At 45.1% G+C, this 22,235-nt stretch overlaps 1 protein-coding gene across 5 annotated transcripts in view; it reads left to right on the forward strand.

Moving 5' to 3' along the window:
• The window catches only part of wdr27 (WD repeat domain 27), a 575,048-nt gene that overhangs the window by 359,606 nt on the left and 193,207 nt on the right, over positions 1-22,235 (forward strand). For 4 of the 5 annotated variants that reach the window (XM_059986745.1, XM_059986748.1, XM_059986747.1 and 1 more), the window contains exon 25: positions 18,590-18,712. The exons of the other annotated variant lie outside the window; for it this stretch is intronic. In XM_059986745.1, the coding sequence (XP_059842728.1) occupies positions 18,590-18,712 (123 nt within the window). Of the gene's footprint in view, positions 1-18,589; positions 18,713-22,235 lie in introns of those variants that run through there. 5 annotated transcript variants of the gene reach the window in all.

Here is a 22,235-nt window from a genome sequence, read left to right on the forward strand (position 1 = left end):
CGCAGCTCCTCACTCATAAAGGAGGACCCTCTATCACTGTGGATATAGCAGGGATACCCGAACAGAGTGAAGAGCTGGCGCAGGGCTTTTATGACGGACATGGCAGTGGTGTCGGGGCAGGGGATGGCAAAGGGGAACCGTGAGAACTCGTCAATAACACTGAGAAAATAGACATTGCGGTCAGTGGAGGGAAGGGGGCCCTTAAAGTCAACACTCAGGCGTTCAAAAGGGCGGGTGGCCTTGACAAGTTGTGCCGTGTCAGGACAGTAGAAGTGCGGTTTGCACTCGGCACAAATTTGGCAGTCCCTGGTCATCGTCCTGATGTCCTCCAGGGAGTACGGCAGGTTCCGAGCTTTCACAAAATGGTAAAATCGGGTGACCCCCGGATGGCAAAGTTGTGCATGAAGGGCGTACAGCTGGTCGAGCTGTGTGCTAGCACATGTTCCCCGGGATAGGGCATCAGGGGGCTCATTGAGTCTGCCAGGCCGGTACAGGATATCATAGGTGTAGGTGGAGAGTTCTATCCTCCACCGCAAAATCTTATCATTTTTGATCTTGCCCCGCTGTTGGTTGCTGAATAGGAACGCAACCGAGCGCTGGTCGGTCAGCACAGTGAATCTTTTGCCAGCAAGATAGTGCCTCCAGTGCCTAACAGCCTCCACTATGGCCTGGGCTTCTTTCTCCACCGCGGAGTGCCGAATTTCAGAGCCTTGGAGGGTGCGAGAAAAGAATGCTACTGGTCTGCCTTCCTGATTAAGGGTAGCAGCCAGAGCGAAATCGGAGGCATCACACTCCACTTGGAAGGGAGCGGTCTCGTCCACTGCATGCATCGTAGCTTTGGCAATGTCCGCTTTAATGCAGTTGAAGGCCGCGCAGGCCTCAGCAGAGAGGGGAAACGAGGTAGACTTGACCAGGGGGCGAGCCTTGTCTGCGTAATGGGGGACCCATTGGGCGTAATAGGAAAAAAAACCCCAGGCACCGTCTGAGGGCCTTGAGAGTGGTGGGAAGAGGGAGCTCTAACAGGGGGCGCATACGTTCGGGATCAGGCCCAATAACCCCGTTTTCCACGACATACCCAAGTATAGCAAGGCGGGTGGTACCAAAAACACACTTGTCCCTGTTATAAGTAAGGTTCAGAGCTGCGGCCACTTGGAGAAACCGTTGGAGGTTGGCGTCGTGATCTGGCCTGTCATGACCACAGATGGTGATGTTATCCAGATAGGGAAATGTGGCCTGCAGTTGGTACCGGTCCATTTCCCTCTGGAAGACAGAGACACCGAAAGGGACGCGCAGGAAGTGATAGAGCCGGCCGCCCGCCTCGAAGGCGGTGTAGGGGCGGTCCTCTGGGCAGATGGGGAGCTGGTGATAAGCGGATTTCAGATCTATTGTCGAGTACACCTTATACTGAGCAATCTGGTTGACCATATCCGCGATGCGGGGTAGGGGGTATGCGTCAAGCTGCGTAAACCTATTGATGGTTTGACTATAGTCCACCACCATCCTATTTTTCTGCCCAGTCCGAACAACAACCACCTGGGCCCTCCAAGGGCTTGTGCTCGGCTCAATGATCCCCTCCCTGAGCAGCCGCTGCACCTCCGACTGAATGAAGGCCCGGTCCCCCGCGCTGTACCTCCTGCTTTTGGTTGCCACAGGTTTACAGTCGGGGGTCAGGTTGGCGAACAGCGGTGGGGGAGGGATCTTGAGAGTGGAGAGGCTGCAAGTGTCGGTAGCGCAGCTGTTGGCCTGGTTCTGGATGGGATGTGTGTGTCCGTGTGTGTGTGTGGTCAGTAGCGGGGTATGTGAAGAAGTCCCACAAAACTGAGGATTCTTGACAGTGAGTGGTGGGAGGGGCCCGTCGTATACCATAGTCACACTTTCGAGATGGCTCTGGAAGTCCAGCCCCAATAGCACAGGTGCACACAGATTAGGCATGACCAGCAGTTCAAAGTCCCGATATACTGTGCCTTGCACCACCAAAGTCGCTACACAACCCGCCCGGATGTCTGCGGACTGCGACCCAGAGGCCAAATGGAACCTCCGACTGACCGGCCGCGTTGCAAGTCCGCAGCGTTGCACTGTGTCCGGGTGAATAAAACTCCCAGTGCTGCCTGTGTCAAACAGGCATCCAGTCCAGTGCCCCTCCACCTGGATGTCCATCATGGATCTTGCAAGCTGGTGTGGGGCGCTTTGGTCGAGAGTCACAGTGGCCAGAGTTGGATCGCCGTCGGGGTACCCGGTCAGCATCGGAGGGTCGGGGGCGGGGCATGCTGACGCCGACAAAGATTGCCGCTCACATCCGGGGTACCCGGTCAGCATCCGAGGATCGGGGGCGGGGCGTGCTGACGTCGACAAAGATGGCCGCCCACATCCCGGCATGCAAGATGGCGGCCCCCACGTTTCACCTGCAGCGCTGCACTCCGCTCGAGGTTGAGACTTACAGACCTTGGCGAAGTGGCCCCGCTTTCCGCAGCTGGAGCAGGTCGCTTCTCGCGCTGGACAGCATTGTCGAGGATGTTTCTTTTGGCCACAGAAATAACAAAGCACGAGTTTCTTACGGGCCACAGCCGTGGTCTGGGTCGGGGAGCTCGTGGAATCGCGACTGGCGGCGGCGTTGGCGAATTCGCTCCCGGGAGCCGGCGGTGGCGGGGTCTGGGGCGTCCACGAAACCGGCGGGGAATCGCGCGACTGGACAGCGTCGGCGTTATGCCGCGCAGCTTCTAGAGCGTTGGCCTTCTCTATCACCGAGCTTAAGGTAAGATCCGAGTTCTCCAGCAGCCGCTGGCGCATGTACACTGACCTCAGTCCCGTCACAAAGGCGTCTCGCACCAGCAGCTCCGCATGCTGTTCTGCCGTGAGCGTCTTGCAGTCGCAAGCTCGGACGAGTGTCTGTAGTGCTCGGAGAAACTCAGCGCACGATTCGCCAGGCCGCTGTTGCCGGGTAGCTAAGCGATGTCTTGCGTAGACGGTGTTCACCGGCCGCAGGTACTGTCGTTTGAGGGCGTCCAGTGCCCCTTCGTAGGTCGGCAGGTCCCGGATAAAGGAGTAAACTTTGGAGGAGACCCTCGAGAGTAGGATTCTGTGCATAACGGCGGGTTCAGTCGCACGAAGCTCCGCCAAGTACGATTGGAAGCATGCAAGCCAGTGTTCAAAAGCGAGAGCTGCGTCAGGGTCTTGAGGGTCCAAATCCAACCGGTCCGGACGCAAAACGGGTTCCATGTTTTAAAACTTCCAGTCAATAAAATTGATGCACCATCAATAACTCACACTGAGACGTAGGCGAGATATCGGCTTTTATTGACTGGAAGAAGGAACCAGGAGTGAGTGTCTATCATACAAGGTCCTGGAGACTGAGGCCGATCTTCAGGCCGCAGGTCTCCTTTATACAGGGGCCTGTGGGAGGAGCCACAGGAGCAGTCAGCAGGGGCGTGTCCCGACAGGCACATAGTTCACCACACATACTTTAGAGTCTTCCCACTTGATTTGGAGCATTTTCCAGAGTCGTTGTTGGTCAGACCTCTTCAATCTTTTTGGGTGATATCTGTAAGTCACCCAAGTTCTACGTCCACCTTGAGAGGTGGGGATGTATTTCTGGTTCCACGCCAAAGCATCGCTGAGCTGACTGACTCGGTACTGTGGCCGCAGTCATTGGCTCCTGGACCAGCTTCACTTGCCTTGGCTCGTGCTGTGGACTCACTTTTGGGGACATTGCAATTGGATGTTTAATGTTCTCTGTGTTACTTGTTCGCTTTTTGTTTTGTGCATGATTTGTTCTTTGTTTTCACATGTTTGATGGTGTTTGTTGTGTAGGGTTTTTCTCTAATGGATTATAGGGTGTTTCTTTGTTTTGTGGCTGCCTGTAGGAGACGAATCTCAAGGTTGTATACTGTATACATACTTTGATAATAAATGTGCTTTAAACTTGGGTAAAGGTGGGCCATATTAGCTTTCCACAGGCAATGGGACCTGTTCTGAATCACCTCATTGATATTTACTGTCGGGGAATGTCTGCTTCTGACATAACCCAAGTGCAATACTGTCTCCAGGGATTTCTCTTAACAGGAAAGATTGCTTGTATGAGGGCTTTGATGAAATCTTGTTAATGTTGTGAGGTTTAGCAAGATTTTGCAACGTGATCTAATGCAGAAGGGTTTGTGTATTCGTTCTGCTATATGGCTCCGTGTTCCCATGCTGTGCCACATGTTTATGAAGATGCAACCATCATCAAGGTTTTGGAGATTATTTCTGACTTGCCTTGGAAACTTGGGTCTTTCAATTAAGATGTCCAAACTTTTAAACCCCTCAATCAGTTCTGCATCCAATATTGATTCAAGATTCAAGAACATTTACTATCACAGAATGCATAAATTATACATCCTTGAGATTTGCTTGCTGACACGCAGCCACAAAGTAAGAAACCCAGAAGAACCCAATTAAGAAAATAAAGAAGAAAAATAAAAATGAAAGACCAACACTTGATGTGCAAGAGAAAGAAGAGGTAAGTAAAAACTCATGCAAACAATTGAAGTGATCGACAGCATTCTGGACCAAATTGAGTCCTCAGATCCGAACTCTGGAGCAGCCCAGAGTAGGCCCAAAGACTTTTTTATCAGTTCATCATGTTAGTGGGCACGGAGCACAGCAGCCGATACCGTCTTCATAGCCTCAGCACCACGGAGATGACCATCTCAGAGAATGAGCGAAATTGGCTCTCACCGTGACTGACACCCCATCTTTTCAGTCTATCTGGACCAGCATTTAAGTTGACCCAACAATGGAACAGCAAAGCACTCCACACCCTGGAGAGAGGAGTGAAGATCGCAGAGGGCTGGAAGACATTTTTAGGTATTTAAAATCACAAGACTGAGACATAAGAGTAGGATTAGGCCATTCAATGCATTGAGCCTACTTTTCCATTCGATCATGGCTAATCAAGGACCTGTCAACCTCCGTATTAAATACTCTAATCATGAGGGGCATAGGTAAGGTGGTCATAGTCTTTCTCGGCATGTATGACTTGCATTGTATTCACTCTAGTTCTGTGAGTAGGATGGCTGTGAAGAAGAATGAAAGCAATTTTGGAGTGATGAATGGCAGCACACTAACTAGTTTGCTCAAAGCAAGCAGTCAGAAAAGTAGAAAATAATACCAACAGAGAGATAAGTACATTTGACAACAAAGATTTTGCCTCCTGAATACCTCTGGGTGTATCTTATGGAGTTTGGGCTGCTGATCTTGAAAATCACAATGAAACTTTCCTATTTTGCAATCACCTATATTTGTTATCTCAATTCATAATTCAAGTCCAAATAACTGATGCCAAGATTTTTGTTGGTCAACAGTCAAAAGGTTGTCAATGACAGGCAATTCGAAGTACTTCAAGTGGTCTGAAATTATATTGGTGTTCAGCTTCAAGTGGTCGGTCATATCCAAAAAGAAATTCTGAGGAAGCAACACTTTAGAAAATTTGTTGCCCAGTGGTATTGGTGAAGATACTTGGTCTCTTTAGATAATACCATAGTATACTGTACATCCCATTAAGAGCCCAAACTGACAGGCCCATTGTACTATTGGATCTAAAAGACAACTCTTACAGTTTTCAGTGCCGCTCTTTAGATTTTTCTGCTTGGGTCTCTGATGTAGAACCTGAACTGGAATCCTGCTAAACACCACTCTGTTGTATTGCTCACTAAAGATTAGACTAGCTTGATTTGTCACCAGCACATTGAAACATACAGTGAAATGTGCCATTGGTGTCAAATCAAATCAGTGAGGATAGTTCTGGGCAGCCCACAAATGTCTCAGTGCATCTGGCACCAACATAGCATGCCACAACTTCCTAATCCTAACCCTACATCTTTGGATATGAAAGGAAACTGGAGCACTTGGAGGAAATCCTCATGCTCACCTAGAGAAAGTAAACTCTTCCTACAGACAGTGGAGCAATTACATCGACTGCCATGCAACCATGCTGCTTTGCATTCTGCACTCGATTTTTTGTTTGGAAGTTCTTTTGCCACAAGAACTTCCCTGTACAAATTGAAATCTGGAGAGTAAACGATTGGAACACTCAAAGCTAAGCCAAATCTGAACAACATCATATTTTCTTTCAGAAAAATGTGCTGTTTCTTTCAAGGACTGTGCTTCCAACTAATGCAAGCATAATTAAAGTTTTTAATTCAAAGCACCATATGGGATTTCAAACCTGGGACTTTAATAGTGAGCAGGAGTTACATGGGAGATGGCCAGCCTGTGAAGAAATTGCTGGGGATGTGAGGAGCAGTCCCTGGTTTGAGGTGTTGAGAGTTTGTAGCCAATCCTGAATATAAGGAGGAGAAAAGCTCATGGGAGTTTATAGAGCAAACAATAGCAACCAGTACTGTATTTTAGTCCATCTGGTATCAGATGCTTAAATAGAACTTGTCTTAAACACTGCTTAAAGTCCAGCCGTTTGGTAAGAGATGATGAGAAGTTTAGAAGACTGTGTGTAGCTAAGTTTAAAGTAGAATCAAACTGTCCCCATTGACCAGTCTGGATTGAAATTGGCCCTTGCAGTTTATGCATCACTTCCTTCTTCCCATCACAATTTGACTGTAAATTGTTTCTCTTCATGGGATTTGGACATTGTTGGCAAAATCAGCATTTTATTGCACAGTCCTGATTTACTTGAACTGTCGTAGTCTGTGTAATGATGGGATTTCAATCATACTATTAAAGAGTTAGACCCAGTAACAATTAAGAAATAGTGAATGGAGTGCTGGTCAGGATGGTGTGACACAAAGAGAAGGTCTTCCTGATGATGATGTTCCTATGACTACCAACACAGTCCTGTATACATGACTTATTTATTGCCAAGGTGTTGGAGAGGGAAGGTTTGTTGCAATTGTACAGGGTGCTAGTGAAGTAGTACTTGCAGTACTGTGTGCAATTTTGATCTTCTTACCGAAGAAAGGATATAGAACGTAACCCATTAAAGTACAGGGACAGACCTCACAGCCCATAATGTTGTGCCAAATTAGCTAATTAGTAACCTAACACCAAACTAAACATTTTGCTTCTGTCTCTACCATCTCCACTTCCTTCCGTAAACTTCAAACAGATCTTCCCTCAGCCTCTGCTGCTCCTGAGAAAGTTTGTCCTACCTCCCCTTATAGTAGATATCCTCTAATTCGGAGAGCATCCTGGTAAAATATGGTGGCTTTGGAGGAAGTCCAGAGGAGATTCACCCAGATTAATTCCTAGGATGAGAAAATTACCCTATCAAGAAGGGGGAGAGAATTTGGGTCTGAATTTAGAATAACTTTACTGAAACATATGGGATCCTGTTCTCATTGCTACCATCAGGAGCCTGAAGACAAGCACTCAATATTTTTGGATCAGCTTCTTCCCCACTGTCATCAGATTACTGAATGGACAATGAACCTATGAACACTACCTCACTGTTTTTGCTCTTTTTGCACCACTTATTTAATTATACATATATATTTACACTGTACTACTGCTGCAAAACAACGAATTTTACGACATATGTCAGTGATAATAATTCTTATTCTGATCACAACTGAGTGTGACTGGGTAGATGCCAAGATGTTTACACTCGGGAAAGTCTCAAACCAGAGTACTTAGTTTCAAAATAAAGGGTGGCTCATTAAAAGCCAAGATGCATTGAAGACACCTTCGAAAGGTGATGTCTCAAAAAGGCTGCATTCATCATTAATGACAAGCCCCATTACCATTTAGCACTTGCCCTCTTCTCATTACCACCACCAGGGAGGAGGTACGGGACCCTGAAGACACACACTCAGTGTTTTAGGAACACCTTCTTCCCCTCTGCCATTAGATTTCTGAATGGACAGAGGTTAGCACAGACAGGTTGGGTTGAATGGCTTTTTTCCATGTTGTACAGCTCTTTGACTCTATTGCTTCCTTGTTTCTGATTTTCAGGAAGATTTAAAAATGATTATTCGCTTTGTAAATAAAGAAATGTTAATTTCTAAAATTTATTTAGAGTTCTGAAAGTTATTTTCTAAAATAACTTCTAAAATCAGATAAACGCAATTGAGAAACACTCAATACAGATGGCACAGTAGTGTAGTGGTTAATGTAACGTTACTGGGACGTTATAGCAAACTGGGTTCAGTTGCACCGCTATCTATAAGGAGGATGTACGTTTTCCTTGTAACTACCAGAGTTTTCTATGGGTGCTCCAGTTTCCTTCCACATTCCAAGATGTATGGGTTAGCGGGTTAGTTGGTGTAATTGGGTGGCACAGGATCAATGGGCTGAGAGGACCCGTTACTGTGCTGTGTTGCTATTTAAAAAAGTAAAAACAGAAATAGTTTTAATAAGAAGATACTTTATCCACTGTCCTTTCTCACAGCCCAACAATTCCTACTGAAGTTAAAGAACCCTGTATCTTGTGCTAGATTCAATTAGTTACAGGATCTGAGAGCCAGTTTAAGTGCTGAAGAATCTCTCTAAGATCAATCTGCGCCACCGGCTGCATACAAATCAAGCATATTGGAACACATCACTTTAGTTCAGCAAGTCTGAGACTTCTCAGGGTAAAAGTCCAGATTTGCTAGAAGTGATGTGATGCTAATCAAGCAATTCACTTCATCCAGATCAAGCACAATGATTCTGAGTCTTGCTGCAGGCAGGGGAGAGATTTCCATCACACATTTGGCTGCCTTGCCTTCCAATTACTGGCTACAAATCAGTCTGTTGGTAGCTTTCTTTGTTGGTTGGAAACTTTAATTTTACAAATCAAGTAGTTTCATTTGCTATTAGTGCATTATACTCTTGATGTGCAGGTCTTTACATTTATGCTCCTCAAGCAATCCATCCCATAGTTCATTATGATTTATTAGAAAAAAAATTAATGTATGAAGTAGCAATGAAAGATTTAAAACTCAAGCCCTATGACCACACCATTCTTATGCCTTAAATTATCATTGCCATTCTTACTTAAAAATTAAGAACTGGATTAGCAGTGTTGACATTAATGCTATAAGAATGCTGAATATTGTATTCAGTTTGGTCACCTCAATATAGGAAGGATGTGGAAGCTTTAGAGATGGTGCAGAAGAGATTTGCCAGGATTAGAGAGCACATCTTATGACGAAAGTCAGTGTTTAGGGATGATTAACAAGAGCAAGCTAAAGGCAGACAGTGGTCAGAGTCACAGTGGTCATCTTGAGGCTTTAGCTCTTCGAGGCTTCAGCAAAGAGAGGCTTCAGTTAGAGAAGGCAAATAAAAAGCTTGAGGTTAATTTTTTTTCTCTTCCTTTCTTTATATCTGCTCAGTTAGGACAGTAGAGATGCCAAATGGGATAGTTGAATGGATGTGGGAAAGCAGTGGATCCAGCTGCAGTTTCTAACATTTGGTATGAAAGAGTTGAAGCTGGAACTGGACGAACTCTGGATCATTCGAGAGATTGAAAGGGTGATAGATAGGACATGTAGAGAGGTAGTTAAACTGAAGGTGCCGGACATAGGAAACTGAGTGACAGGAAAGGGAAAGGGTTTAAGGAGCCAGTGCATTGTACTGCTGTGGCCACCCCTCTCAACAACAAGTAGATTACATTGGATACTGTTGGGAAGGTTGAGCCAATGGAGGAAAGTCACAGTGGTCAGGTCTCTCGCATTGAGTCTGCCCCTGTGACTCAGAGGGGAAGAGCAGGCACACTGTGGTGATAAGGGATTTGTTAGTCAGGGGAATTGACAAGAAGTTTTGTGGGTGAGAATGAAATTCCTGGAAGGTATATTGCCTCTTGGATGCCAGGGTCTGGGATTTCTCAGTCAAATCCTCAGCATTCTTAAGTGGCAGGGTGAACAGCCAGAAGTCGTGGTCCATGTAGGTACCATTGACATGGGTAGGATGAGCGATGGGGTTCTGCATAGGAAGTTCAGGGAGTTAGGTGCTAAGTTAAAGGACAGGACTTCCAGAATTGTGATCTCAGGATTGCTACCATAAGACCAGAAGACAAAGAAGTTGGCCATTTGGCCCATTGTGTCAGCTCTGCCATTTTATCATGAGCTGATCCATTCTCCCATTTAGTCCCACTCCCCCACCTTCTCACTATAACCTTTGATGCCCTAGATACTCAGATACCTATCAATCTCTACCTTAAATACACTCAATGACTTGGCCTCTACTGCCACCCAAGGCAACAAATTCCACAGATTCACCACCCTCTGGCTAAAAAAATTTCTTTGCATCTCTGTTCTGAATGGTCGCCTTTCAATCCTTAAGTCATGCCCTCTCGTACTAGACTCCCCCACCATGGGAAACAAATTTGCCACATCCACTCTGTCTATGCTTTTTAACATTTGAAATGTTTCAATGAGGTCCCCCCTCATTCTTCTAAACTCCAAGAAGTATAGTCCAAGAGCGGTTAAATGATCTTCATATGTTAACCCTCTCATTCCTGGAATCATTCTACTGAATCTTCTCTGAACCCTCTCCAATGTCAGCACATCCTTTCTTAAATAAGGAGCCCAAGACTCCACACAGTACTCCAAGTGAGGTCTTACCAGTGCCTTATAGAGCCTCAACATCACATTCCTGCTCCTGTACTCTATTCCTCTAGAAATGAATGCCAACTTTGCATTCGCCTTCTTTACCACCGAATCAACCTGAAGTTTAACCTTAAGGGTATCCTGCATGAAGACTCCCAAGTCTCGTTGCATCTCAGAACTTCGAATTCTCTCCTCATTTAAATAATAGTCTTCCTGTTTATTTCTTCTACCAAAGTGCATGACCATACACTTTCCAACATTGTATTTCATTTGCCACTTCTTTGCCCATGCCCCCAATCTATCCAAGTCTCTCTGCAGACTCTTTGTTTTCTCAGCACTACCGGCCCCTCCACCTATCTTTGTATCATCAGCAAACTTAGCCACAAAGCCATCTATTCCATAATCCAAATCGTTGATATATAACATAAAAAGAAGCGTCCCGAACACGGACCCCTGTGGAACACCACTGGTAACCGGCAGCCAACCAGAATGGGATCCCTTTATTCCCACTCTCTGTTTCCTGCCAATCAGCCAATGCTCTATTCATATATGTAACTTCCTGTAATTCCATGGGCTCTTATCTTGTTTAGCAGCATCATGTGTGGCACCTTGTCAGAGGCCTTCTCAAAATCAAATACACAACATCCACTGCATCTCCCTTGTCTAGCCTACTTGTAATTTCCTCAAAAAAATTGCAATAGGTTTGTCAGGCAGGATTTTCCTTTAAAGAAACCATGCTGAGTTCTGCCTATCTTGTCATATGCCTCTAGGTACTCCATAACCTAGATGCCCTGGATACTCAGATACCTATCAATCTCTACCTTAAATACACTCAATGACTTGGCCTCTACTGCCACCCAAGGCATCAAATTCCACAGATTCACCACCCTCTGGCTAAAAAGAATTCTTCGCATCTCTGTTCTGAATGGTCGCCCTTCAATCCTTAAGTCATGCCCTCTCGTACTAGACTCCCCCACCATGGGAAACAACTTTGCCACATCCTTGACAATCGACTCCAACAACTTCCCAACCAACGATGTCAAGCTAACAGGTCTATAACTTCCTTTTTGCTTCTTTGCCCCCTTCTTAAATAGTGGAATGACATTTGCAATCTTCCAGTCCTCCAGAACCATGCCAGAATCTATTGACTTTTGAAAGATCGTTGCTAATGCCTCCGCAATCTCCACAGCTACTTCCTTCAGAACACGAGGGTGCATTCCATCTGGTCCTGGAGATTTATCTATCCTTAGACTATTCAGCTTCCTGAGTACTTTCTCTGTCGTAATTGTGACTGTGCGCACTTCTCTTCCCTGACACCCTTGAGTGTCCGGTATACTGCTGATGTCGTCCTCAGTAAAGACTGCTGCAAAATACTCATTCAGTTCCTCTGCCATCTCCTTATCTCCCATTACAATTTCTCCAGCATCATTTTCTATCAGTCTTTTATCTACTCTCACCTGTCTTTTACTCTTTATATACTTGAAAAAGCTTTTAGTATCCTTTATGATATAATTTTGCTGGCTTCATTTCATAATTCATCTTTTCCCTCTTAATGACCTTCTTAGTTTCCTTTTGTAAGCTTTTAAAAACTTCCCACTCCTCTGTATTCCCACTAATTTTTGCTTCCTTATATACCCTCTCCTTTGCTTTTACTTTGGCTTTGACTTCTCTTGTCAGCCACGGTTGCATCCTTTCTCCATTTGAAAATTTCTTCTTTTTTGGAATATATCTGTCTTGCACCTTCCTCACTTCTCACATAAACTCCAGCCACTGCTGCTCTGCTGCCTTTCCCGCTTGTGTCCCTTTCCAGTCAACCTTGGCCAGTTCCTCTCTCATACCACTGTTACTTCCTTTACTCCACTGAAATACCGACACATCGGATTTTGGCTTCTCTTTCTCAAATTTTGCAGTGAGCTCAATCATGTTATGATCACTGCCTGCTAAGGGTTCCTTTACCTCAATCTCTCTACTCACCTCTGGTTCATTACACAATACCCAATCCAGTACAGCTGATCCCCTAGTGGGTCCAACAACAAGCTGTTCCAGAAAGCCATCTTGTAGACATTCTACAAATTCTCTCTCTTGAGATCCAGTGCCGACCTGATTTTCCCAATCCACTCACATGTTAAAATCCCCCACAATTATCATAACATTGCCCTTCTGGCAAACCTTTTCTATTTCCTGTTGTAATTTGTGGTCCACATCACTGCAGCTGTTAGGAGGCCTGCATATAACTGCCATCAGGGTCCTTTTTCCCCTGCGATTTCTTAGCTCAACCCATAAAGATTCTGCACCTTCTGATCCTATGTCACCTCTTTCTAATGAATTAATATCATTTCTTACAAATAAAGCCACGCTACCCCCTCTGCTTACCTGCCTATCCTTTCCGATACACTGTGTATCCTTGGATATTCAGCTCCCAGAGACATGCATCCTTTAACCATTTCTCAGTGATAGCCACAGTATCATACCTGCCAATCTGTAGCTGTACAACAAGATCATCCACCTTATTCCTTATGCTGCGTGCATTTAAGTATAACACCTTAAGTCCAGTATTTGGTACTTTTTGCATTGATTGCACTGCAACTCATCCCAATGGCTGCAAATTTGCTCCATCACCTGCCTGTCCTCCCTGACATCTTTACTGCTCACTATCATAGATTTATTTCTGTTTCCCCCTCCTCCACTCTATCATTCCAGTTCCCATCCCCCTGCTACCTGTGCCACATGCTAGTGAGGCCGGAACTAGGAAGGTTAATACATGACTAAATGGTTGGTGTAGGAGGGTGGGCATAAGATTTTTAGATCATTAGGTTCTCTTCCAGGGAAGGTGGGACCTGTACAGAAGGGACAGTTTACACCTGAACTGGAGGGGGACTAATATGCTAGTGGGAAGGTTTGTTAATGCTGCATGGTGGGGTTTAAAATTGAGTTGCAGAAGATAGGAACTAGAGTGCCAGAACAGTTAGTGGAGAGATTGTGGAGGCAGATGTTGGTAGGACCTCAGACAGTTAGGAATTGAAAGGTTGAGCATGGTACAACTAGAGTTCTGAGTTGCCTATATTTCAATGCAAGAAGTATCATAGGAAAGGCAGATAATAGTGCTGAAGATGAGGTAGCTAGTTCACAAACAGTGGCAATGTGTAGTGAAGGGAGGCTGTTGCTAGGGCAAAATTGCAGTCAACAGGATGTGTTGCAACGTAAAAGGCAGACAGAATCAAAAAGGGGGAATACAGAACTAAAGGTATTATATTTGAATACGCACAGTATACAGAACAAGATCAATGAACTTGTAGCACGGTTACAGACTGGCAGGCATCACTGAATCATGGCTGAAAGATTATAGCTGAGAGTTTAATGTCCAAGGATACACTTTGCATCGAAAGGACAGGCAGGAAGGCAGAGGAGATGGCTTTGCTATTTCGGTAAAAAATTAAATCAAATCATTAGAAAGAAGTTGGATGGTGCTGAATCTTTGTGGATAGAGCTAAGGAACTGCAACGATATTTCATTTTGTACCAACAGATGGGAGGTGGGTACAGACCCCCAAACAGTAGTAAGAATGCTGTCTACAAATTACAATGGGAGATAGAAAATGCATGCCAAAGAGCTTATTGCAAATGTCATGGGGGTTCCAATGTGCAGGTAGATTGGGAAAATTAGTTTGGCGCTAGATTCCAGGATGGGGAGTTTCTAGAATGCCTATGGGATGGCATTTTAGAGCAGCTCATGATTAAGCCCACTAGGGTCAGCTATTCTGGACTGGGTGTTGTGCAATGAACCAGAATTGATTAGAGAGCTTAAGGCAAAAGAACCCTTAGGGAAAAGTGAATTCACCCTGAAATTTGAGAAGTAGAAATTAAAGTAGATGCATCACTATTACACATGGTGTAAAGAGAATTACAGAGGCATGAGAGAGGAATTGGCCAGAATTGATTGGAAAAGAACACTGGCAGGGATGACAGTAGAGCAGCAGTGGCTGGAAGGTCAAGATGGAATACGAAAGTAAACTAGTCAAGAATATTAAAGAGATCTTCACTGTGGAAGACATTAGCTGTATAGTGAAAATTCCAGGTGTAAGGGGTCATGCAGTGTGTGAAGTTACCATTGCTTAAGTGAAAGTTCTTGGGAAACTGAGAGGTCTGAAGTTAGATAAGTCAGCAGGACCAGATGATGTACTCCCCAGAGTTCTGAAAGAAGTAGCTGAAGAGATTATTGAGGGATTACTAATGATCATTCAAGAATCACTAAGTTCTGGAATGGTTCCGGCAGATCTGAAAATTGCAAATGTCACTCCACTCTTCAAGAAGGGAGAGAGGCAGAAGAAAAGAAAGTATAATCCAGTTAGTCTGACCTCAGTGGTTGGGTAGATGTTGGAATTGATGATTAAGGATGAAGCCTCAGGGTACTTGGAGGCACATAAGAAAATAGGCTGTAATCAGCAAGGTTTCTTCAAGGGAAAATCTTGCTGGATAAATTTGTCAGAATTCTTTGCAGCAACAACAAGCAGGATAGACAAAGAAGAATTAGTTGATGTTATGTACTTGGATTTTCAGAAAGCCTTCACAAGGTGCCACAGTGAGGCTGCTTAACAAGCTATGAGCCCATGGTATTACAGGAAAGATTCTAGTGTGGATAAAACAATGGTTGATTGGCAGGAGGCAAAGAATGGGAATAAAGGAGCTTTTTCTGGTTGGCTGCTGGTGACTTGTGATGTTCCACAGTGGTATCTGTTGGGACCGAATCTTTTTATGTTATATGTCAATGATTTGGATGATGGAATTGATGGTTTTGTTGCAAAGTTTGCAGCCGATATGAAGATAGGTAGAAGGGCAGGTAGTTATGAGGAAGTTAGAGAGGCTACAGAAGGACTTAAGCAGATTAAGAGAACAGGCAAAGAAATGGCAGATGGAATACAGTGTTGGGAAGTGTATGGTCATGCATTTTGGTAGAAGAAATAAAAAGGTTGACTATTTTCTAAATAGAGAGAAAATACAAAACATGAGGCACAAAGGGACTTGGGAGTCCTTGTGCAGGATTCCATAAAAGTTAATTTGCAGATGGAGTTTGTGGTGAGGAAGGCAAATGCAATGTTAGCATTCATTTCAAGAGGACCAGAATATAAAAGCAAGAATTTACTGAGATTTTATACAGCACTGGTGAGGCCTCACTTGGAGCATTGTGAGCAGTTTTGGGCTCCTAATCTTAGAAAGGATGTGTTGAAACTGGAGAGGGTTCAAAGGAAGTTCACGAAAATGATTCCAGAATTGAATGGCTTATCATATGAAGCGCATTTGATAGCTTTAGGCCTGTATTCACTGTAATTCAGAAGAATGAGGGATGACCTTATTTAACTTATTGAATGGTGAAAGGCCTTAATGGAGTGGATGCGGAGGGATGTTCCTACGGTGGGAGAGCCTAAGACCAGAGGACTCAGTCTCAGAATAGAGGGGCATCCTTTTAGAACAGAGATGTGGGGGACTTTCTTTAGTCAGAGAGTGATGAATCTGAGGAGGTCAAGTCTTTATGTAAATTTAAGGCAGAGGTTGATAGATTCTTGATTGGTCAGAGCATGAAGGGGAGAAGGCTGGAGATTGGGGCTGAGAGGAAAATTGGAATCAGCCATGATTAAATGGCTGAGCAGATTCAGTGGGCCAAATGGCCTAATTCTGCTCTATGTTTTGTGGTCTTATGGAGCTAGGGCATTTTTCTTTGGAGCGAAAGAGAAGATGAATGAGAGGTGACTTGATAGAGATGCAGGTGGGGGAGGAAATGACAAAGGTCCAGAGGCTTGAGCTACCGAGGGAGAGAGTGTAGGTCAGTGAGTACAAAGATGGAACTTGCCACTGGTAGGGTACCTTTGAGGCGAACAGTTTGTGAGTGGCACAATAGCATAGCAGTTAGCTTTACATTCTTACAGTGCCAGAGGCATTTAGGATATCCAGAGAGGGGTAGCACCTTTGGCGAAGGGGCTTGTTATGTCCATTCCCAGGCAGCTCACTCACCTTTGGTCCCCAGCAGACACTCAGCTCTCACCCGTAGCTCCAAGTAGCTGTCTGCATGCAGCAGCAGCCATAGCCCGGTACAGTGTTTCGACAGCCAGGCTAAAGAAGGGGAGGGCAACCGGCAGCCCTCCCGAATGTTGGAAGGACTAGATAGGGTGGATACAGAGAGGGTGTTTTCGATGGCGGGGTATCCAGAACTAGAGGGCACAGCCTCAAAATTGAGGGGTAACCTTTTAGAACAGAGATAAGGAGGAATTTTTTTTTTAGCCAGAGAGTAGCGAATCTGTGGAATGCTCTGCCACAAACTGCACTGGAGACCAAGTCCGTGGGTATAACTAAAGTGGAAGTTGATTGTTTCTTGATCGCTCCGGGCATCAATAGATATGGTGAGAAGGCAGGTATATGGCATTGAGTGAGATCCGTGATCAGCCATGATGGAATGGTGGAGCAGGCTCAATGGGCTGAATGGCCTAATTTGCTCCTATGTCTTACTGTCTTACTGGCTCATACCCTGTGAGATAGGGACATACCTGCCCTAGCATACGAAGTTAGCTCTGGTGAACTAGGCAGATGAGATCTTCAGTGAGATCCAATGGCATTACTGCAATGCTCCGTAGAGAGTGAGGGGCATGACAAGGCACAGAAGACATCATGATCATCTACTGCAGTCAAGGAAGACCCCAGTTTGTGTCGCTTGTTTGTACCACTGGACCCAGACTTATGAAGTAGAGAGAGTGGAACTGTCCGAGTATAACTCTCCCGCATAGATTTTCTGTCATCGTCAGACATAATGGACAACCACCATTACAGTGCCAGTATTCTGGGTTCATTTCACTGCTGTCTGTAAGGAGTTCGTACAATCTTCCTGTGGCCATGTGGGTCTCCTCTGGGTGCTCTGGTTTCCTCCTGCCTTCACAAGATGTACAGGTTAGTGGGTTAATTGGTCACATGAGTGTAACTGGGTGGCATGGACTCATTGGACTAGATGGACCTATTACTGTGGTGTGTCACGCTGTAAAATAGAGGTAAATCAAAGGACCCTTGTGATTACTTTCCCTGTGCCAAGGACAACTGCTCTGTAGTTCACACAAATGAATTTCATCTTCTCTCTTGGAAATGCTCACCATTACACCCCTGAAAGGAGCTTTGCCTCTCCTTAAATGTGAAATTGAGGCTCTGCACTTGATGAGACAAGATGGGAGAGGATCCTCAGTTAATAAGTGAAGCTTATCACAACACATCCTCTTCTCAAGCAAGAAATATGATGCTGGAGGAAATCAGCAGCAAATTGGCTGCTTGGATTCAGAAACGGCTTGCAGATAGAAAACAGAGGGTAGTGGTCAGAGGGACTTACTTGAGCTAGTGGTCTGTAATTAGTGGAGTTCTATAGAGATCTGTGCTGGGACCTCTGCTGTTTCCAATGTATGTAAATAACCTATAGGAAAGATGCTGAGGCTTTGGAGAGGGTGGTTCAGAGGACATGAGCTATCATGAGAAGCTGGATAAACTTGGTTTTCTTTGGAGTGGCGGAGACTGAGGAAAGATCTGATAGGGGCTTATAAGATTATGAGAGGCATAGATAGAGTGGACAGGGAGTATTGTTTTCCCAGAGTAGAAATGTCTAATATCAGAGGGCATGCATTGAAGGTGAGAGGGGCTAGGTTGAAAGGGGTAAGCGGCGAGTTTTTTATTCAGAGAATGATGGATGCCTGGAATGCACTCCCTAGTATGGTGGTAAAAGCAAATACATCAGAGGCTTCTAAGAGTCATTTAGATAAGCACATGAATATGAGGAAGATGGAAGATATGGACATCGTGTAGGTAGGAGGGATTAGTTTATGACAGATTTTGATTTACTTTTTAGCTGGTTTGGCACAATATTCTGGGCCAAATGGCCTGTTCCTTGCTGTACTGCTATGTTCTATGATGCTGGAGGAAATCTGCAGGTCAGGAGGCATCTGTAGAGGAAAATGGAGCAGGGGTGAAAGGCAGATAAAATTAAAAGCAAAGACGTTTTGAATGAAGTAAAAATGAATAATACATACTATGAGATTCATTTTCTTGCAGGCATTCACAGTAGAACAAATCAGTACAATAGAATCAATGAAAAACTACACAAAAACAAAGATCGACCAACAACCAATGTGCAAAAGAGGACAAACTATGCAAATACAAAAAAATTATAAATAAGTAAGTAAATAAATAATACTGAAAATTTGAGTTGTAGAGTTCTTGACAGTGAATCCATAGGTTGTGGAATCAGTTCAGTGACAGTGATGGTGACAGAGACTGGCATCTGCCATCTCCACAAATCTCAAAGCAATTTCAATCAAATACCATTTTCTAAATCAGCAAGTCCAGAGGTCAAAAGCTTGATGGCTGCAAGTCAGGTGATATAGTCCAGAGGCTTAGAAGCAGCCTGTTCCTAGGGCTGGGGTTGGAGAGGTTTGTGTGTGTGTGTGTGTGTGTGTTTGTGTGTGTGTGTGTGTGTGTGTGTGTGTGTTTGTGTGTGTGTGTGTGTGTGTGTGTGTGTGTGTGTGTGTGTGGTTCGTTTTTACTGTTCACTGTTGTTCTTTGTGCTATGTTGGCTCCATAGTTGATATGATGAGCATTGTGGCAATTCTGGGTTGGCACCAGACTGGCGACAGGTAGGCATCCCACAGCACATACTCAGATTGGATTAGTTGTTAACACAAATGACACAATTCTCTGCAGGTTTCCATGTGCATGTGATAAATAAATCAATCTAATCTAATCTAATCTAATTTAAAACTGAGTTGAAACGATCCCCATTTTTTTCTCTGCTGCCTATTGTGAAAAGGAACCAGCGATCATGAGGGTATCGTTACATAACAGACATTACTATGTCTGTGGTCCAGCTGTGTAATGTAATCTAGGTAATGGCTAAGGTCTGGGTGCAGGTCAATGGGACTAGGCAGATTAATAGTTCAGCACAGCCAAATGGCCTGTTTCTGTGCTGTAGTGTTCTATGACTTTATTACAAAGCAAGCTTGTAGAGGCCTGTGTCTTAGCTCAACTGTACCGAAGGTAGCTTCCTATACAGCACACTCTTGGGGTTGAGGTGGACTACTAACTACATTCAGGGAAAACCAGACAGAGGAGGTGGTTTGTTAGTGAGATCATGTCTTGCAGCGCTTGTGGTTAACTGAGACGAATATGGTTGGAAATACTATCTCTGTAACACAAATAAAACTTGCTTAGTTGTAACATATTGATAGGCTGAAGGATTGGAATCGAGATCATATATTGTTGATTGGAATATCGTAATGATTTTCAGGAAAAGCCTGTAGTGGAAGTAAATGTCTTGAGGGCCATTTTGAAGACTCTTTCTGAACCTTTCTTATTCAGGCAGTGACCCCCAGGCTGTTAAGAGTGTAAGAGATGATATGTATATTAGCTGTTTCACATGGTCAGTCAGGCCTGTACTTGGCTTTAAATCATGACTGGTCTCTCCTATAAGTCAGTCCCATTTCACTTTATATCAAGAGTCTTACTTTGCTCCGCAAGTTTCAAGGTTGTTTAATGTAATTTCCAGTACACAAGTGTAAGGGAGAATAACATCATTGTTACTCCAGATTTGATGCAACACAAAACACAAAATAAGACAAGAAACACAATAATAAAAAACACAATAAATATAAATATATAAAATAGCTTATTTACATAGATTGATTGCATGTCTATAAAGTGATGCTAGGCACAGGAGTATCTATACATAAGATGACTGACGGAATGATAGAGTAGTGGTGGTGGAGGAGTGTGGAGGGGTGGGTTAGTGGCTGGAGGTGTTGATCAGCCTCACTGCTTGAGGAAAGTAACTGTCTGGTGGTCCTGGCATAGATGCCACATAGCCTAGTCCCTGAAGGGAGTGGGACAAACGGTTCATGAGCAGGGTGAGTGGGATCCTTTATGATGTTACTGGCCCTTTTCCGGCACTTTTCTGTCTCTATGTCCTTGATGTAAGACCCAAATTCAATTTCCACTGCTGTCTGAAAGGAGTCTGTATGTTCTCCTTGTGACCACGGGTTTCCTCAGGGTGCTCTGGTCTCCTCCCACATTCCAAAGGATTTACAGACAGCAGTGTGCCTGAACACAGGTCACGGGTGCTGGACAGGCATTACGCTAACCGCTGCACTACCATGCAGTCCAATTCAAGCAATTAAAAATCCATCATCAGTAGTGGTAACATCGAATTACAGGATTATCTTAACAAACCATCTGGTTTACTCATGCCTTTGAGGGAAAGAGATTGCCCCCTCTTCTGCTGACAAACCTGCCACTTTCCTTTGCTCTCAGTCTGCGGCAACTAGGATAGACAATAAATGCTAGCATTGACAGTGAGATATGCATCCACTCAGACACTCAGGCCCCTCAGATCCCGACTCGACTCCCTACGCACTCAACCCCTCAGATGCCTTCTCTACTCACTGTGCACTCAGACCATCAGATCCCTACTCTATTCCCTGTACACTCAGACCCTCAGACCAAACTCTACTCCCTGTACACTCAAATCCTCAGCCCTCTACTCTACTCCCATACACTCAGACCCTCAGATGCTACTCTACTCCCTGTACACTCAGACCCTCAGACCCTCCTCTATTCCCTGTACACTCAGACCCTCAGGCCCTCATTCTACACCTTGTACATTGCAGACCCTCACTCTACACCCTGTACACTCAGACCCTCAGACCCTCATTCTACTCCCTGTACACTCAGACCCTCAGCCCCCTCCCTCTACTCCCTGTACACTCAGACCCTCAGACTCCTCCTCTACTCCCTGTACACTCAGACCCTCAGCCCCCTCCCTCTACTCCCTGTACACTCAGACCCTCACTCTACACCCTGTACATGCAGACCCTCCTCTACTCCCTGTACACTCAGACCCTCAGACCCTCACTCTACACCCTGTACACTCAGACCCTCAGCCCCCTCCTCTACTCCCTGTACACTCAGACCCTCAGCCCCCTCCTCTACTCCCTGTACACTCAGACCCTCAGCCCCCTCCTCTACTCCCTGTACACTCAGACCCTCACTCTACACCCTGTACACTCAGACCCTCAGCCCCCTCCTCTACTCCCTGTACACTCAGACCCTCAGCCCCCTCCTCTACTCCCTGTACACTCAGACCCTCAGACCTTCACTCTACACCCTGTACACTCAGACCCTCAGCCCCCTCCCTCTACTCCCTGTACACTCAGACCCTCAGACCCTCACTCTACTCACTGTTCACTCAGACCCTCACTCTACTCCCTGTACACTCAGACCCTCAGACCCTCACTCTACTCACTGTACACTCAGACCTTCAGACTCTCCTCTACTCCCAATACACTCAGACCCTCATACCCTCACTCTACACCCTGTGCATGCAGACCCTCAGACCCTCACTCTACTCACTGTACACTCAGACCCTCAGACCTTCACTCTACACCCTGTACATTCAGACCCTCAGACCCTCACTCTACACCCTGTAAATTCAGACCCTCAGACCCTCACTCTACTCCCTGTACTCAGAAACCTCAGACCTTCACTGTACTCCCTGTGTACTCAATCCCTCAGCCCTCTACTCTACTCCATGTACACTCAGCTCATTTTTCTACTTTCTATATACTCAGCCCTTCAGCCAGCATTTCTACTCCCTGTACACTCAGACTCTCAGACCCCAACTCTACTCCTATCCATTCAGCCCCTTCAA

The sequence above is a fragment of the Hypanus sabinus genome, chromosome 12 (assembly GCF_030144855.1).
Source record: "Hypanus sabinus isolate sHypSab1 chromosome 12, sHypSab1.hap1, whole genome shotgun sequence".
NCBI lineage: Eukaryota > Metazoa > Chordata > Chondrichthyes > Myliobatiformes > Dasyatidae > Hypanus > Hypanus sabinus.